We start from the raw sequence: 18,374 nt of genomic DNA, 5'->3' as shown, positions 1-18,374 counted from the left end.
ATAGCAAATAACTTATATAAAGAATTTAAATAAAATCATTATAAGATAAATAAACTGTAATAAATAATTTATAGTAATTCATAATATATTAAAATATATAATATAGTCACAGTACATAATACAGTATGTAATATACTGTGTGTATATACACAGTATAGCACATATAATATTATGATGTGCTATGACTGTAAGCCATATATAGTAATATAATTTAACTTATTAAAATGTTTAAATTTAGCATCTTGGTAACTGCTGCTAGGCTAACATAATTTTGAACACAGATAATAATGATTTGAACTTTAAGGTCAAAATAATAATGTAATTTCATTACTGGCATTAATGCAGGACCTGAATTAATGAACAACTCCTCATCAAAATAAAACAGTCTGTGTCACTTAAGCATCCCCCAGAAATCCTTTTTGAGCCATCCCTCTTAATGAGATCTATATTATAGTAATAAACACAAGAAGGAAAGTTAGAATCTCAAATCTAAAAGAGCAGCTGAGTAGCGTTTGAAGCCACATTCCACTTTGGCAGTAAGGTATTTGTGCTGGCCCAGAAAGTGTAAACGGGAGAACTGCTTTTCTCCTGTCAGCTAAATAAATGGGTAGCATAAACAAAGACTGTAGGATCACTTCAAAAACCTTTCTAAAAATTGTTTATTTATGCCTGTTTTCCAAATGACCACTTACAAACTAATCAGTGAAACAGTGTATTTCGTAGTAACTTTGGGTTTGGTACAACAGAATACACTACTAGAATACTGTTACAGAACCACAGAGTGACCTGGGTTGAAAGAACCTTGAAAATCTCATTCCAACCCCCGGCCATGGGCAGGGACAACCTCCACTAGACCAGGCTGCACAGGGCCCCACCCAATCTGGAACACTTCCAGGAAAGAGGCATCTGCAGCTCCTCTGGGAAACCTTTCAGTGCCTCACCACGCTTACAGTAAAGAATTTCTTCCTTACATTCCATCTAAGTCTACCTCCTCTATTCCACAGATTCTATTGAGAGTTGCCTCAACTCAGGTGCAGGACCTTGCACTTGGCCTTGTTTGCAGTCCCACTACTCAAGCATATCAAGGTCCCACTTGATGGCATCCCTCCCTCAAGCACATCTAGGATTTTATCCCTGCACTAAATCACACTAAGATGGGTGGGGTTTTTCTAATTTTATATCTATTTTTTTTTAAAGCTGTAGAGGTCTCCATCAGTACTGAGACTTGTCCATAATGGCCACTTCATGCTACAGGTTGCTGAGCTGCATAGTTTATACGTATGCTGTACTCTTCCTGCTCTGACAGAATTACACACAGAGGTTAGGTTCCGGCTAAACTGTTTCCAGTTTCTAGAACTCGAATCATCGAAGATGACACAACATAGTTCTCTGAAGATAAAATCACATGAAGTGACTGGAAAGCAAAAATGAAACTAAGTTCTCACCTGACCAAACTCTAACATTTCAATTCTAATTCTAACTCAGACTTAATTCTAAGAAAAAAAAAAAATCTTTCTAATCGCTTGGCTATCATTTTATCTTTTAGTGCTAAATCTGGGAAGCACCCTGTCACTATGGTCATCCTTGCAGTGCTTGAATTATGGGGGAAAAAACCTGCAAACCCCATCTTTTTGTTATGATGCAAAAAAATTTCATTCATAATACACATAATTTTAATTTAAATGTAGTATTTAAAAACAACCTATAATTTTCAGACTTCTAGAACTGATTCGCCTTTTTTCTAAAAGCACGTAAATTCCATGTCTCCACATTGATTTTGTTATACATTCCTACGCTGTTCACTTTTTTGTTATTAAGTCTTGAATAGTATACCCATCCTTGTATCATGACCTATAAGGAGCACCTCTAAGTCCAAGCAAATGTATTTTACCTGTTATCTTGCAATTGTATTCGTGTCCAGTACAAAGGCTTCATGGGACGGCCAGGTTCAATGGCAGGTTTTCGAGGACCTCGGTTTGAAGATAAAGTGCTATTAAAGAAGAACCCAGGCCCAGGAGGTGGAGGGGGTGGAGGTAACCCAGATCCAGGCAGTGGAGGTGGAACAGGAGGTCCCAGCCCTGGAAGCGGTGGTGGTGGCGGTGGTGGTGGTGCTTGAAAATTCCTACAGCCTTCAGAAAGTGGAGGTGGCAGTGGTGGATCAGATCCAAACTGAGGTGTCAGTGAAATCGGACCCATTGGCAAAGGTGGTGGTGGAGGAACTAAAGATGACAGTGAAGAATCAGGAAGGGGAGGAAGAGGTGGAGGTGGTGGTGGAGGAGGAGGAGGCAGCATTTGTTTTGTTTGACAAGACAAGACACCTTCTGATGACTGTACATTGTAATTGTCCTTATTTTCACTTTGGGCAGATATACTGTGTGTCAAAGAAGAAATATTAAGCTTTTTGGGTACTATTTGGTTATTTTTCACAGCTCTGTTTTCTTCTTCACTAGGCTTTATGAAAGTTTCTCTGTCAGTCTGTATACATACATTTCGGTATGCCTTTGGTGGGTTATCATCTTCAGTAGAAACACCAATATCCTTTGCTTTTTCATTTCTTCTGTTTAACTTATTATCAAGTTCATTCTTCAAATGTGCAATGGTTTCCTCAAGCTGAGCAGTTGATACAGCATGTTCTCCACGAATATGGAATACCCTGAGTTCAAACTGAGACTGCAGAGCAACAAGAAAAAAAACCCTTAGTGCAAATATTTCTCTTAAGTGTTTGTTTTGTAGTCTATTAAAAATCTTCACATTTAAACCATGTTCTTACATTAAGCAAAGAGAGAAATACTTCCCTTTCCCAGTTCTAAATGGTTTTATTGCAAGCTGTTACATAATTGGACAGTTACGAATCTTTAAAGAAATGTAAGCAGGGTGCATTTCAACAAAGCATATTTTGTAAGTAAAATTCCAGAACATTGATTTGGGCATATTCTAAGTTGTACACTATCTTTAAGCAGACTTACCCGGTTTTAATTGAATGCAATAATTAATGGTATATTATGGAAAAAATGTACCTTTTCCAAATGTTATTCTATTTAATGACGTGAGTTTATTGCTTTTTTCATTTCATAAGAGAGATGACATGTTAGGAAGTAAAAAACAGATTAAACACAACAGAAGTTGAAATGCATTCAAGACAAAAACATCAAATAAACAAAGTACTTTCTCAATCTATTAAGTGTTTTCACCAATAAAATGCACAGAGATACACATAAATTCTTCAAGTTTATCTTTATTATTAGATTAAAATTTCAGTTCTTCCAGATACATTTTAATCTACAACTCAGGAAAATAAATATTAGAACCAAGAGAATCAAGAGGATTTCACTGAATAAGTAAGGAAGGAAGGATGGAGAAAACCCCACTTTTCTTACCATATGTCAGAAAGATACAAAACACTTGGCACAGAAATATCTCCTTAAATAATGCAATACAATCCAATACTGCTGTTCCAGGTTATTAGGTCCCTACAAGTTATTTTCTGTTATGCCATGATACTATCAGGCAGCTGGCTGATGTTACCATGATTCTTTGCAAGGCAATGACTCCTGAAAGAGAGTTTTCATGGTTCTTTTAGGATCCCTCTACAAAAGGGAAGCCAACCTTTCAACAGAAACAGCTAATGAGCTGTGATTTTCCCAAATTCCTACAGGCACAACAATTTACACCTAAAATTTCCACATAGTGCTTGTCAGAAATAGCAACATAGCACTTCCTACTTACCATTCCAATTTGAGTAGTAGGTCAGAGCTACTAGTTTACAGCATTAACTAATACATGCATCCAAGTCATACATGCGTAGCTCAGTATGGCAAATATAGAGTAATACAATGTGATTTTATATTGTAAAATAAAGCTGGACTAGATATGCAAACAAGAAATGTTATTTCTTACAGGAGTATGAATAGCTTGAATTCTAATCAATTTCTTAAGATAAAATCTGAAAATACCGGGTACAAAATGCTTCTTTACACTGGCAAGTGTAAAGGTGGGAAATCAAGTTTAAAGTCTTACAAAGAGAATCAAACAGAGATCTGCATTGGAAACAACCCAATTTCTATTAGTTTTATAGAAGACTCAGGACAAATATGTTCAACACAATACATTTGCTTACCTTTTTTCTTTTCCTACTATTATTCTATTGTCACTCTATTTTATTATTAGTTCAATTCAACTATCACAAGATTTTCTGCCATTTGAATTGCTCCAGAGACATGCCTTTTCTTTTTAAACTTGGTGTACTGATCCATAAATGAGGTAATGAAGTGAGTTTGCCTTAAGGAATTTAACTGGATTTTTTTTTTTAATCATAGCACTTTGCTCCTATTGGACATCAAAAACTCCCTCATAGAACAATTTACTTTGAACGTTAGACATTTTCCCAGCAGTAAATCTGAAGCCACCTTAAAAACACACTGTAAAACAAGCACAGTATCTAACAAAACTATTTATTACATTTAAATGGACAGGAAAGCAACTGTGTTAGTATTATAAGCCTTTCCAAATACAGATCTCCAGTCTTTAATTTACAATATACAATTGGTAGTTTAAAGTGAAAATTATATTTGAGGTGATAGAATGAAAGGAAGAAAAAGCATTAAACTTTCACATTTTCAGAACTATTTTCCATTACTTAAAGAAATCCCATAAACAAGAATTAAAGTTAAAATTACTAAGCATTACTAATTACAAAAAATAAGTATTACTTATACTTAGTAATAAGTAATAAAACAACTTTTTATTTTAATTACTTTTCATCTCAGAGTAAGCCTTATCCACCAAAGATTAAGTAATATTGAAACCTATTCAGCTTATATACTATGATAATATTTTCAACAAAAGTGTCAAGAATATGAATATTAATATGTACTTTTTATATATACACATACATAATATATATGTATTCTTAATAAAGGTCTGCTTCCTGGAAAATATTTCTTAAAAGGAGATGAAAGGCTCTAAAGTCATATGACGAATCAAATGGACAGCAAACATCATCAGAATATAATAGTTTGGTCACAACTATTTTAAGCAAGATGAAATGGAAAAACTTTCAGCAGGAAACAAGGTATCTGAGGGAGGGAAGATGTGGGAGGAAGGCCGGAGGAAGAGGAGATGAGAAGGCAGCTGAAACTAAAGCTTAGAAAGCCACCCCATGCATGAATGAACATGATTTATTTCTGAAGAGAGGTAGAGGATTTTGAAACCTATCAAAGGAAATTTCTGTGTATATTTCTGCATAAAATGAAAGCAAGACACTACAAAGAACAATGTGGGAGATGTTCATCTGCAAGCTTTAGATATAAAGGATATCAGTTTTTTTCACTTGAAAACTGCATTTGCCACTTTGCTGACTGGTATAGAAGCCTGGTTGCTTGCTTCCCAGCAACACACACACAGAAGAATTCTGGATTGTATAGCTACATTCAACACCAAATAAACTAGTGCAACGAACATATTTCTATTCCCCTGACCATTTCATTTTCTTGCAGCATTAATCTGCTCTTTCAGAGAGTGTATCGAATTAAGCCCTCAAGCCTTGGTCTGTTGAGGTTCTCTGGCTTTTCATTGTATCAGTGACTCTTGCCAGTCAGCCACTGATATATGACTCCCTCTCCTGTACACACACACACACAATTGATACAGCTGCCTAAATTTCCATGACAGTAGAGTTATATTTTTTCCAGATTACTGTTACAAATACCATATTAGAGGCACGGATGTTTTAATAAAGCCTTATTACTATTTTCTCTTCATCCTGCTAGCTCAAAAGAAAAAGCCTTAATGTGCTGGAAATCAGATTTCAATCATCAATTTGAAAGTACCTCCATAGTACATTAAGCCTAATCCATACAGCAATGTGTTACTGAAAAAAGTTGCCTTACTTTGGTACAATCTTTCTTGCATTCATTGTCAATATCAAATAGGCAAAGAATATTACGCTATTAAGCTGAATTACACTGTTAAAATTCTGAATTCACAATAATTTTACCTGACAAGGAGACAGTCTGAAAATACATGCTACAATTCAAGAAGGAGAGCTGCAGCATACATAGCCACGGAAGGGATTGATCAGTGGTATGGCAATTCTAAGGGAAAAGGATCTGTGAAGGACAGCACATCACAGATTGATTGAATCAACCCTTTACTAGGATAAAAAGAATAGTGATATGCAAAAAAGTAATCTGTGCTTTATTCAGTACTAAAAGCTGTGTGTCTTCAGTTTAAGAGAAATGATGTCCCTGTGTTCATGATCACTGCTACTAAAATTCGGGGCAGCTCATTTGGTCTTAATTTTCTAGGTTCAATAAACAATGCTTTTTGTTTCCACCTCACCCTTACTGGATAATGCTCCCCTTGTTTCCTTAGTTTCTTTCTGTTTCTATTGCTGAAGAATACTTACAGTGAACCCTTAAATTTCCTTTGCAAGACAGGATTCAGCTTGAGTGTTGTCAAATGCCCTTTTCTATTCTGAATTCTAAAACTAGCTTTCCTGGCTTATGTACCCCTTCTTCCATTTTTCCACCCAATACCCCTTTTGAAGAGGTTGAATAAGCAGGCAGTTCTATCCATCCTTCTCCTTGATAAAATGTATTTTGCTTCCAAATCTGCTCTTGATTGGAATGCAGGTTTCAGAGATTTTGCACCTCTGATTCTGACTAAAGAAGGTTCTGGCCTATTTTGCTTTTCAGACCTCACTAGTGCAGTTGCACTTACAAATCAGTTTCTTTAATTCGTCAAGATTTGTCTGTTTCTGCCATTGAAATGGACATGATCCATTTTCCTTGAGTATAATCAACTCACCAAGCAAATGATCTTGGCTGATTCTCAGATCCCTTGAACACAGACATTTATATATGTAAGCTTAGAAAGCCTGTATTAATCTCTTCCTTAAAAATTACTTCTGTTAATGGGTAAAATAAAAACCACCCCTTAAGAATAAAAGGGGAAAAAAGACCTCTTTTACTAAAATACACGATATAAGAGGATTATGCAAATATCCAAAAATACTGATAGACTGTAACCTGGAAAACAACAGGAGTGTTTGGACTGGCTTTCCAGCGTCTTCCTGTTTTATCCCTTTATACCCATCCCTCTGGTGTATGACTCCAGTGACCTGCTTTTGGCACCTGTTAAGTGACTTGACACAACACAGAGAAAAAAAGCAAGATATATTTTCTGACAATGCCAACAACTCAGCTGTGGTCCCACGGGACCCAGGAAATTATGAAGCATATGCACAAGGAAGAAAAATTCCTAACAGTCAACCAGTGTACCATAGTGCTATTAACCATTACAGTACCAGATGATAAATCATAAATTAATCACAAAAGCAGAAGATTAAATCCTCTCCTTCATATAACCAACAGATTGTCTAAATGTCTTTGAAATTATAATGAAGATTAACACGGACAAATCTCAATACCAGTGTTACAGCTTCTCTGTGCTCTGACATGTTCAAGAAAGATTACAGTCTCATTTATTACAGCCAGTATACTTGATTAAATGCAATCAACTCAAGTATATTTGTTTTCATGCTACTGCTTTATATAATGCGATTTTATGCGAACAAAAACTTTTTAACCATGACACAGAATTGCTCTGATATGAAAAGCTGTAGAACAATGGTTATGTATGAATAACAAGGAAAGTATAAATTTCTACAGCAATCTACATTCAGAAATCAGCTGCTAACTTGTTATTAGTCAAGACTTATTTGCACCATAAATGTTTAAAAAAATCCTGAGAATTTTAACAGTAAAACATAAAACAAATGTTCTCTAAAACACTGTTCAGAGCAAGCAATATGCAGAACTTTTGCTTTGAAATTAGCAAATTCATGCTCCAAAGTCAATACTTTTTCACTAGCATTTACAGTGTAATTCTACTCTGAAAAGTGACTGTGTAAAAATGACACATATTTAATGAACAAAGCTGTTCTAGGTATATCAGAGACAGACCTCTTCTTTAACTGAGAAACACACACTTTTACAAGTTTTTACTCTAATTAGAGTGGAAAAATAACGTATTAGGGAGAAAGTGAGCTCGATTTTATTCCCTTCTCTGACTTTTATACAGTGATTGTTACATCTAATTAGTTACTTATGCCAACCCATGAAAATGAAAAAAGTGGGAACAAAGAAGACACAAAGTATCTAGCGACATAGTTATTAGATATGGAAATGTTCCAGCGAGGAGGGATATTAAAAAAGGAGAAAGGGAAAAAAAAAGAAAAAAAAAAAGGATAAGAATTATTGAGTTGCCAATGAAAAGCTTATTTTACAGACTTTACAGCTTTTTTTCTTAATAGTATTTTGGCCATCAGAGTAGTGTGCATAGAAAAGAGAGGAAAAGCAAATTTTTCACAGCGAGCCTCTAACTTCTTGGTTTTGTTCATTCTAATTAATTTAATCTTCAGTTTTTGGAAGAGTTCACACTTTTTATTCTTCTATTGTGTTGACAAAGGAAAAGAAGCTCTTTTTTGTTGACTCTCTGTCCTTGAAAAAACATACATTTGTTTTAAATTTTAACAACAATCAGAGATTTAGCAAAGGATTTCTCCACAGGGGGAAAAAAAGTTAAACCCATTCCAATTTACATAAAAATCAAAATTTGTCTCTAACAAATACATCAACAAACATAACAGTTACATATAGTACATCATCATTATCAAGGGCACACAGTAAGGATTGTTCCTACACCTCACAGTAAAAAAAGTAATGACTGACCATTCTCAAACATTCCCAGATCTCTAAATATTTGTGTAGGCAATGCATACAGAGTCCAATTCTCTTTCCAATTTAAAAATAATAAATACATAGCTTTATAGAGGAAATGTGGCAAAAGTAGTTGGGATGAAATTTGACCACAGCAGGTGTACAGAACAATGTTTTTCTATATATATATTTACATAGTCAGTTATTTAATTGGCATTTGTTAAGATGAGAAAGAAATACAGTCTTATAGCCAGCAATTTTGGAGTATAAAATTATTAGCATAGCACATAATTAAAATATACCTACTTAACACTGCAACATACAATTTTTTTTTTAAATACCAAGTGCATGATTATATACAGGAGTAAAAATGATTTAAAATTCACATAATATTTCAAGCACTAATTCACTTCAAGTTTTACAAAATAAATATTTACTGTGAAAATATATACAATTTTTTTAAAAAACAGGCAAATGAACAACTGAATGAGTGTATGAGAAAGTAATAACTCAATAAAAGTAGATATTTAATGGCAATCTAAGGAAAAATTATTTTTGAGAAATGCACTGTTTTGTACTCCATCTGCTGTTACTTCTGGGGTTTTCTAATTCTTTTGTTAGAAAAACTTCAGAATCAGCAAACTGCCCTTCTCTGAATACAAATAAAGAATGAGAAAGGTATTAACAGAATGATACCTGCTTTCACTACTGAAAAAACATTCAAAATCATGTCATTTTTAAAGTATTTAAATTTACATATTCTAATGTTTTCTTTAATATTTTTATATTTCTAATATTCTTCCAATTCACTGTTCCAGTTTCAGTCAAAACTATTCTGGATGTAGCCAGGAACATGGTCATGACATTTCTGAATTAGTTTGCATTTGTAACATATTTTAAATACTGCTTTTGTACAGACTCAGTGCTGCATGCAAAGTTAAAATACATTTATTAAGATCTTCAGCTATTCTTCACTCTCCTCCCTCTGTATAGTCACTTGTATTACCCCTTTGTTTTGTTCCCATAACTCCTTTCCTGGCAATTCCCAGTGCTGTCTCCCCCTTCAACTTTCCGATTTCATCTTCTACACATATTCAACTGTATACTACATAGAAAATGTGTCACTGAAATTACTATATTCATTATAGGCTTGTTGACACCCTTCACTTTTTAAAATTATTATAAATGTATTCTTCTCCTAAATTAAATACCATTCTTTAATAATTCGATTCTTTCTCTATGCTTTCTTGTCTTAAGTCTCTTTACAATTTTCCAGGACCCAAAATCAATAACAGCCAGGCTAACATCCCTCCAGTTGCCAAGGCTGTGTTCCTGTCTCCTACAAGAAGCGCCTGTCAGAAGACTTGCAAGCCTTCGGCCAGTGTGTTTGTACATATTGAGTCTAGTGGATCTATAAGGACAATGAATAGGAAATAGCTGAGGCGTTTGTAGTTTTTTAATAATATATACGTACCATGAGTTTAGAAAAAAAATAAATCCACAGCTGTACTTGTGAAGTCTGCTGACAGTAGAATACAGTGGGAACAGGAATTGAATCAGGCACATGGAGTGATCCTTGGGTGTCCTAGGCAGGGCCAGGAGTTGGACTTGATGACCCTCATGGGTCACTACAACTCAGGTTATTCTATGACTCTGTGATTCTGATTCTTTCTTGCTAGTGATAAGCTTTCAGTGACCACCTAAGTATAACGTAACAAACACACCTCCATTTTTATCACTATCAGAAGAGTATGAACAGCCATGCAAAGCAGATCTATGAGACAAGGACACTGTAGATGTTTTCTGACCAGGACCATGTATTTTAAGAGACTATTCTGTACAAGACACAAACTGCCCCTTGCATTATGGGCTGCACACAGTCCTATATTCTTTTAAGCTCCAGCATCCTCTCTTGCAGCTCTTTGTGGACCTTCCACTATCTCTTCCGTGCTCTTTTCCATGCTCCTCACAGAGTGATCTCCAGGTTGCCCTAAAGTTTGCTTTCCTCATCCTGATTGCCTTGTGTCTGCTCTGTAAATGTTTCTGTCAAGTAACATGCACCTAGGTATTGCTTCCTGCCCATATACACATCCTTCCTTCAGTCCTTTCCCAGTTAAGAACTACCATCCAACCATTACACAAATTAACTCACTTGGAGAATTCTGTTATGCAATACATAGCTCACAACAGTTCTTCTGTTTCTTCAGTTCTTCTTTTTCAACAGCTGTCCTACATTCATGTCACTTTACTCAGATCAACCCACTTAAAAAGGGTAAATAACTTCTCCATAACTTCTAATGAAATAATCAGATAAAACCCTTGATGTGCCCTTGAAATTTCTTGGTAATCTTTTAAGATCCTGCAAATATTATGAATCCAAGTATATGGAAAAATCTCTCTAATTATGTCCATTGTACACCACAGCACACTTCACATTTATGGATCCTATTATGTCCACTTCATCATCCGGTAAGTGATGTACTCTACTCTGGAATCTCTGTGCCTACAGAGAAATTTCACTGGAATCTAAATTCTTCTTGTATCTGATTTATATCAAACAGAAATTTATTAATGCCTTGGATTCACTAACTTCTTACCACATCACATTTGCTAAACAGTATCATTCCTTGAGACAAACGATAAAAAAACTCTAAAAAACTAGACTAAATAGTACTTTAAAAAGCTAACTGTTAACAACGTGCTTAAAGGGGTAAAATTCAGGTTATTAATACATCCACTAGAATCTGCCAAAAAGAAGTGTACAGCAGCTACCTGTCATGCCATGCAAAAGGGAGCAATCCTTGTAGAAAGTGACCATGTGTTGGTCCTAAATGTAAGACAGATTATGCTAGGAAAAATAAATCCTACATAATATTTAAAAAATGGGTATCCAGTTAAATTGAGACCAACCTATATATTTCTAGGAAAACTGGTGATTTTGTGGACAATTTAATTGGCAGAATCTCTAAATATTGTTAGCCTCTGATAAACATTTAAATTCTGCAGAATGAAATGAGGTGATTCAGCCTGCAACACACCAACAAATGTAAATGATACATTGCATGTAACTTCTCTGAGGCAAAGCTAATAAAACAATGAAACCACACCATAAGCTAAAAATTAATTTCAAACTTTTGTTGAACTAGGAGCATGAACAGTTAACATGCAAAATGCAAACATTCCTTTCCTATCCCAAACTTTGTGGTTACTATCCTACTCTGCTTCTCACTTGCAGCTGCTGCCTTAGTCTTAGGACAGCCTCTGTTACTACATGTGTAGTACAGATACAAAAATACTAATACCTATTTTCTGTGGTGGAGTTCAGATTATATGCAAGGAGAAAAAAAACCCCAAATATTGCTAATAAAATACTTTAAAATACAATATGCAGAAATACATACTGATAATTAAAATTCTATATGAATAATTTGTTTTGATGATAATTTACTTGAGACAAATTACAGTATTTTTCAATTTCCAGGGAAATTATATGAATCATTTTTACTGACGCATATGGTGTATTTTACATTTGGCATGTAAAATGTGAAAACAATGCAAAAAAGGCTGAAAACAAGTTGAAGTTTCAGTGACAAAAACTACAGAGGCAGTATGGATCCAATAAGAAAACTGATTGTAGTAGAGAGCAAGTTGTCTCTGATCTTGGGAGAATGTTTTTGGACACCTAACAGCTTTTTTATTACTGTGGCTGATTAAAATGAAAAGCCCTACTACTAAAATGTTCTTTTTGATGAGGTTTTTTGCCATGAACTATAGACCTTGCAGTCCAGTGGGATACAAATCCTTTGATCCTGTGCAGTCACATAAATTCAAAGTCGTAAACCAACATTGAATTTGATTTTACTAGTGTGGCTGATGTTGCCAGAATTGTAATGCAACCTTGTTTTTCTTCTCTTTTCTTCCTTTTCTTTTGGGGAGGGGACAGAAAGGAGAGTTTACTGTCAACACTGCTTCACCGTATAAAGAACTAATTTCTTTGGCAACAAGGCTACAAGATAAGCCATTATAACAAAGCTTTATAAACTATATAGGAAAGCAATGATATATGTTGCTAAGTTGCAACCAATTATTTGGTTTAAGTAAAAGTTGAAGCAAAAAGCGTTATTAGTAAAGCACGTGGAAAACAGTAACCAAAGATAAAGGTACCTATCTATAGAAGGATAATGAGCAGCAATGAACACTACTTCTCAACAGGAAATATTCAGCCAAATAGTGCCATGAGAATAAAAAAAAGTAACTCTACACTTTTAGAAACTGACAATTTTTGTTCTTCATAATAAACATCATTTTTGTCTAAAAGTTGTCAGAATTTTTAGAGATTATTAGCCTCTCCACTACAATAAAGAGTGTTCTCACGTGCAATCAAAACAACAAAAAGAAATTGTACATGGATAAACAGAAGTATAACATCAATTATGGAAATGACCCTGTATTTCAGTAAAAGACATACCCAGTTTAAACATCTACTGTATGCTAGTTATGCATCACCATACTACTCTAGACATTCCCATTATAGAATTTGAAAAAAATATTGCACACGAAAATCTCTTAGAAAAACCAGCCTTGGTCAATTACTCAAGAGGGAGTAATCAGAACAATCTTAATTTTATGCCTTTCCATCAATGTTTCCATGTAGTGCAGCTACGGAGAAAACTTTCTCTTCGACTGAACTAATACCTCATTCAGTGAACATGATGGGAGATATTCCAGAAAAAAGTTAAAAACTTCATAATGAAAAAGCAGAAGTCTTTTAAGACTTCTGCATTATGTGTGCTGAAGTTGAAAGGTGCGTAAGAACAAAGTGTGGACCCTCAGAAAGAGACACAACACTAGTATAGTAAAGGCATGATAATGCTGACCTGGAAAAACAGATTCTACACTTGCTCAAACTGCAAAATTCCTGCAAGATGAGTCACAAGTAATTTTAGTCAGTTTTCCTCAAGTAGTCACCCATGATACACCTTCTTTTACAAAAAACTATTCCGGGATTCTGGGATCCAATGTATAGTTGCAAAGATAAAAATGAACTGTGATTGAACATATATGCAAATCAGTCTATGAACAATAAGATTACATGCCTATCCTAACACATATTGTAAAGTCCAGTTTATACTTAAACATCCTGACAAATTAAAACTTATGACAGTAGAAGAAACTGTAATGAAACTACTTATACTCAGATAAAATCCTGAATAATAAGCAAAGGAGGGTATTGCTCAATGACCAATAAAAATAAAATTAAATACTGAATGGACTGTACTCATTCCAGGACACATATTCTGGACAAAATTGCCCACGTATAAGTAAAACTTGTACTGTGATGCCCAGACCCACATCTTTCTCCTACTGTTTTCTATCCTAATTTCCAGGCTACCTCTTTTGTCCTTCATCTTGCCAGTGTAGTGTCTCAACACTACACACTACTAGGACTGCCAGTTCTAGTATCTCTACTCCCCATTTTTTACCTAAAATTGTACCTTTCACATCTCCATACCCAAGTCCAGCTCTTGGTGTCTGGTTTGCTTTCCACTGGGTTTTCTTTCACATCCCCTAACCATGAATAAGAGGGTCAGGAGACAGACTTTCATTTTGAAAGCATCCTTTGAAGGGTGATCCCCACCTAACCAAGAGTAACTTGTGGCAACCATTAATCAGTGGAACTTAATTTTGACCCATTTTATAACAACTTTGGTGGCTTTGTGGAAATGGCAGTTGAAAGTTTGTTCACCAGAAGATGTAATCAATGATCTCTAGATTTGCAAAGTCAGAAGCTGCTAAAATCTGGTCTTTACTGAACATGAGAAAAAATAGTTTTATTTAAAAAAATTTAACTTCCAATATCAGACAGATTTTCCCTATATCAGCAAAATATTCATCCATGAAAAATCTGTCCCTGTTCTAAACTCAGGACTATTAGAGCCAGAATTTTTACAGGAGAGAACATTACATATTTAATTCAGAAAAAACACCTTACAACCACTAGATTTAAACCAGTATTGGGTGTAGTAAATTTCAACGCACAGATAATTTTGGCAAGCAAGCATGGGGTATGTGTTTTCAAAATCAAAATGGTAACTTTGATACTACTTAATTTTTAGTGGCTTTTATAATTTCATCATGACACTTCAATAATTTCTCTTGTAGACAATTGTTTCCTATGTTACAGAGGTCTTCAATATCTGTGAAAATAAAACGTCATACTGTTCAAAGTACGTGCTCTACTTTATTCTCCTGAGTGCGTAACATATTTATTCAAGGCAAGGTGATGGGATAAATTAATTTTCACAAACTATGAAAAATAGCAGCAGGTTATAATGAATTATAATAGCTTCATTTTAGCCCTAATTAAGCAGAATGTTTTGTAATGTGTCTAAATTTGAGCAGGAACTCAGTCTTGCTGAAGTTTTAATGCTATAAATTGTCCTGCTCTATGCACATTTTAACTATGTACTGCCATGTTCATATGCTGAAACAGAGTTAAAGAGATTTTGACTGTTTTCAATATAGGGAATGTGGTCTGTGGTAACTTCTTAAATAAACAGGAGAATCCTTGGATCAACATGTGGAATTAACAGCATTCTGCAGCTGACATGAAGCTCAAAACTATTCAAATCTAACAGTGAAACTGCATCGAAAATAACAGAATGGCAATATGGCAAGTGGCCATATTGAAAAAACCACAACACAATGAAAGAAGAATCTTCTGGGATATTCAAGCTATCTGATAAGAAAATAATCACAATGTAAACATATTGTTAAAGGAAAATAAGGATGAAAAGCACGCATTGCATCAAAAATATGAAAAATAGGAAGTTAATGGAAGAGAAGAAGGGGAAGAATTTTGTTTCATATAAGTATCAGAGCACAGCAGAGGTGCTTAAACTGTCATCAAGAATTTGATTATAGAGTATGAAATGAATATAGAAATTGTAATGTGCAACTTTTTAAAACATAATTAAGCACTGAACTGGGGAACGTCTTCATACAACATGAAGAATCATTCCAAGCTTCCATTCTGAATGAAGATGCAATTGTCAACTTGTTCCAAAGAGACTAAGTGCTGCTTGCTGTAGAAAGTTATTGTTTTATTGCTCCTGTCCTTTGTTCCCTAGTCTGCTACTTTACCTTCTCTAGCACTGGCTATGCAAATTTTTCAGTACAGGAAGATTTTTTTTCCTGCTAGGATTTTACTATTTTAGGAAATGCAAACTTTAATGTTGCTGCCATTGTCTGGGATCCTTAGGAGTTCTGAAATTGATATTTTAATACAATTTCTTAGGAGGTTTAAGTATCTTTTTTTTCTCATAAATTCTACGTTTTTTTTCAGTCTTTACATTTTTTACTCTCTTGCATCGCAGAGAAACTCTGCAGCGAGCAGCAAGAATTCCTTCAAGAGGACAAAGTAACCAAGAAGAAGATTCATAAAGGCACAGAGTATACACACCGTGGTGTAACTATACATTTAGCAGCTGAAAGACTGAAACATTTCAAGTTAGGCAAGATTAGTATCAATAATTAACCACAAGCTGGGAGACCTTCATCAGTTCACCACATGGAAATGCTGAAAAGCCTGAACAGCTCATTAGGAAAGACTGACTCATAAACCCTTGCTGACCTTGGCTGCTCCTTTGAGCTCCAACTCCACCAGAGAGAGAAGCATACATGATACAGATTTTCTTCTATACACGCATGTCGGAATACAAAAATCCAACAGCGAACGTGCAAAGCAGCCAGCCACCTTATGGATGCATTTCATCTTGTGAAAAACACCAGTCTCAGCATCCTGAAGCAAAATTTTATTACCGAAAGTCAGCATAGATCCACATATATGCAAATGTTTTGCGTTTTATAAGTACTGTGGTATATATCAAAGCTTTCAACATTATTCATCATTTGCCACCATATTTTAATAGTAGATTTCAGAACATAGTGACTTCTGACAAATCATGATATCCCTACCGCATGCAAGAATTCACATACACAAAACTGAGTGGAAAAAAAAATTAAATTTTCTTTTTCTCCAGGAAGGAGTAATAAAAATCCTTAAGAGCATCCAGGTCAGATTTTTTTTCAATTTAATCTGCTCAAAACGATTCCAGTTTGTTGTAATAGTCTACCCATAAAAAAGAATATTTAGAAAAATTAAAACATTGTAAAATATTTTGATTTGGTGTTAAAACCTACAATTTCTGATGTATGCTCTGAAGCTGAAACGAAATTTTACTTTCACATATAAGTAAAAGACACTTTAAATTGCCAAAATAAAACTGAAATCACCCACTTCTATAAAGAGGTATTTTGATAAGCATTCTGGCATACAAGAGCTTTCAACACTATTTACCATTGCCTCCCACAGCTGAATTAAAAATTTCAAAGCATAGCAGGGAAAAGCAGCACCTTTTGTTATACCCATGTTATAATTAAAGAGCAATGGAAGCCTTCATAAATGGAAGCATACTGACCATGAGGGATGACAAATGGGAAGGTGAAAAGACAAAGAGACAAGGAAGGACTTAAGAAGCATGAGACATGAAAAAACAGATTTTTAAAACAATGAAATGGTGATCATAGAGCTAGAGTTTTATTACTTTATAAAAAATTAAATATTTTTATGCCTTTGAGGTCTCAGTACAAAATAAAAATAAATTATTTTAAATTATCAGATAATTTTGACTGGTACTATGACTTTTCCTTTCACATTCCTTTTTCTTCCACATATTTCAATGTTTTCTGGGGCACTTTGAGGCACTGGTTTTTAATCTCAATTTATGATATGAAATTGCTTTCAAAGTTAAGCAAGTTCTTCTGTGAAAAGGAAATTACTTTCCACCCACTTCTACATTTCAGCTCTTGGAACCTTCACAAAAAAGCAAAAATGCAAACTTTACCAAGGAGGCCACAAAGGTCACTATGAAAACCTCATGACACATTCTTCTCCAAATGAGGCCAGCTTGCTCTTTCGTAATGTCACAGGCAGTTTTACACCAACTGCATCACCGTTCACTACTCCTTAAGTTTCAGTAATATCATTATAACTGTGTTAGATGTAACTATACAGGTATTTCTTTCTAAAATTTGCCATGAGATACTTTAAGAGATGTAAACCCAAGAATTTAATATACAATATTTATTGAATAATTTATAACCTAACTATAGTTAATAATTCTTTTATCAAATACCTATTAACATTTCTTACACTATATTATATTACATGCATTATGTAATACTATTATGGAATATAAAAACCTAAAGATACTATTATTCTCAGTTAGGAAATATGTAAAAGATCTAGTGAGCTGGTGGAAGCCTAACAACCTGTATCAGAGAAAAACACCCATGCATAGGGTACAGGGTTATAGGTCAGCTTAGGACTTTCATTCCATCTTCAAAAAGCAGTATTAAACTTCCATGTAACTAAAGATGAAGGGATATTTGGTACCTTTGTGCTTAAGGAAACAAGGAGACATCAGGGAAAAACTGAAATTTTTACTCATTTTATCAACTTAACTTAGAGAAAACAAAAGTATGCTGCACCCTTGTGCAGCTATGTGTTGGGTTAAATATTAAGCACTGCAATCAGAATATTGCCTTCATGTAAATTCCTTTCTTTCAGAAGTCAGGAGTCCATTTACAGTA

At 34.5% G+C, this 18,374-nt stretch overlaps 1 protein-coding gene across 5 annotated transcripts in view; it reads right to left on the bottom strand.

The window, feature by feature from the left end:
- FMN1 (formin 1) overlaps positions 1-18,374 on the bottom strand; it is a 188,685-nt gene that overhangs the window by 95,077 nt on the left and 75,234 nt on the right. For all 5 annotated transcript variants that reach the window (XM_042046949.1, XM_042046951.1, XM_042046952.1 and 2 more), the window contains one exon: positions 1,892-2,670. In XM_042046949.1, coding sequence (XP_041902883.1) covers positions 1,892-2,670 — 779 coding nt within the window. The remainder of the gene's footprint in view (positions 1-1,891; positions 2,671-18,374) is intronic.

This window comes from Corvus kubaryi, unplaced genomic scaffold, assembly GCF_017639235.1.
Source record: "Corvus kubaryi isolate FWS band 111438036 unplaced genomic scaffold, C.kubaryi_AGA036_p1.0 66, whole genome shotgun sequence".
Lineage (NCBI taxonomy): Eukaryota > Metazoa > Chordata > Aves > Passeriformes > Corvidae > Corvus > Corvus kubaryi.
Note: the sequence above shows the minus strand (reverse complement) of the source record. Positions and strands in the feature narration are given on the sequence as shown.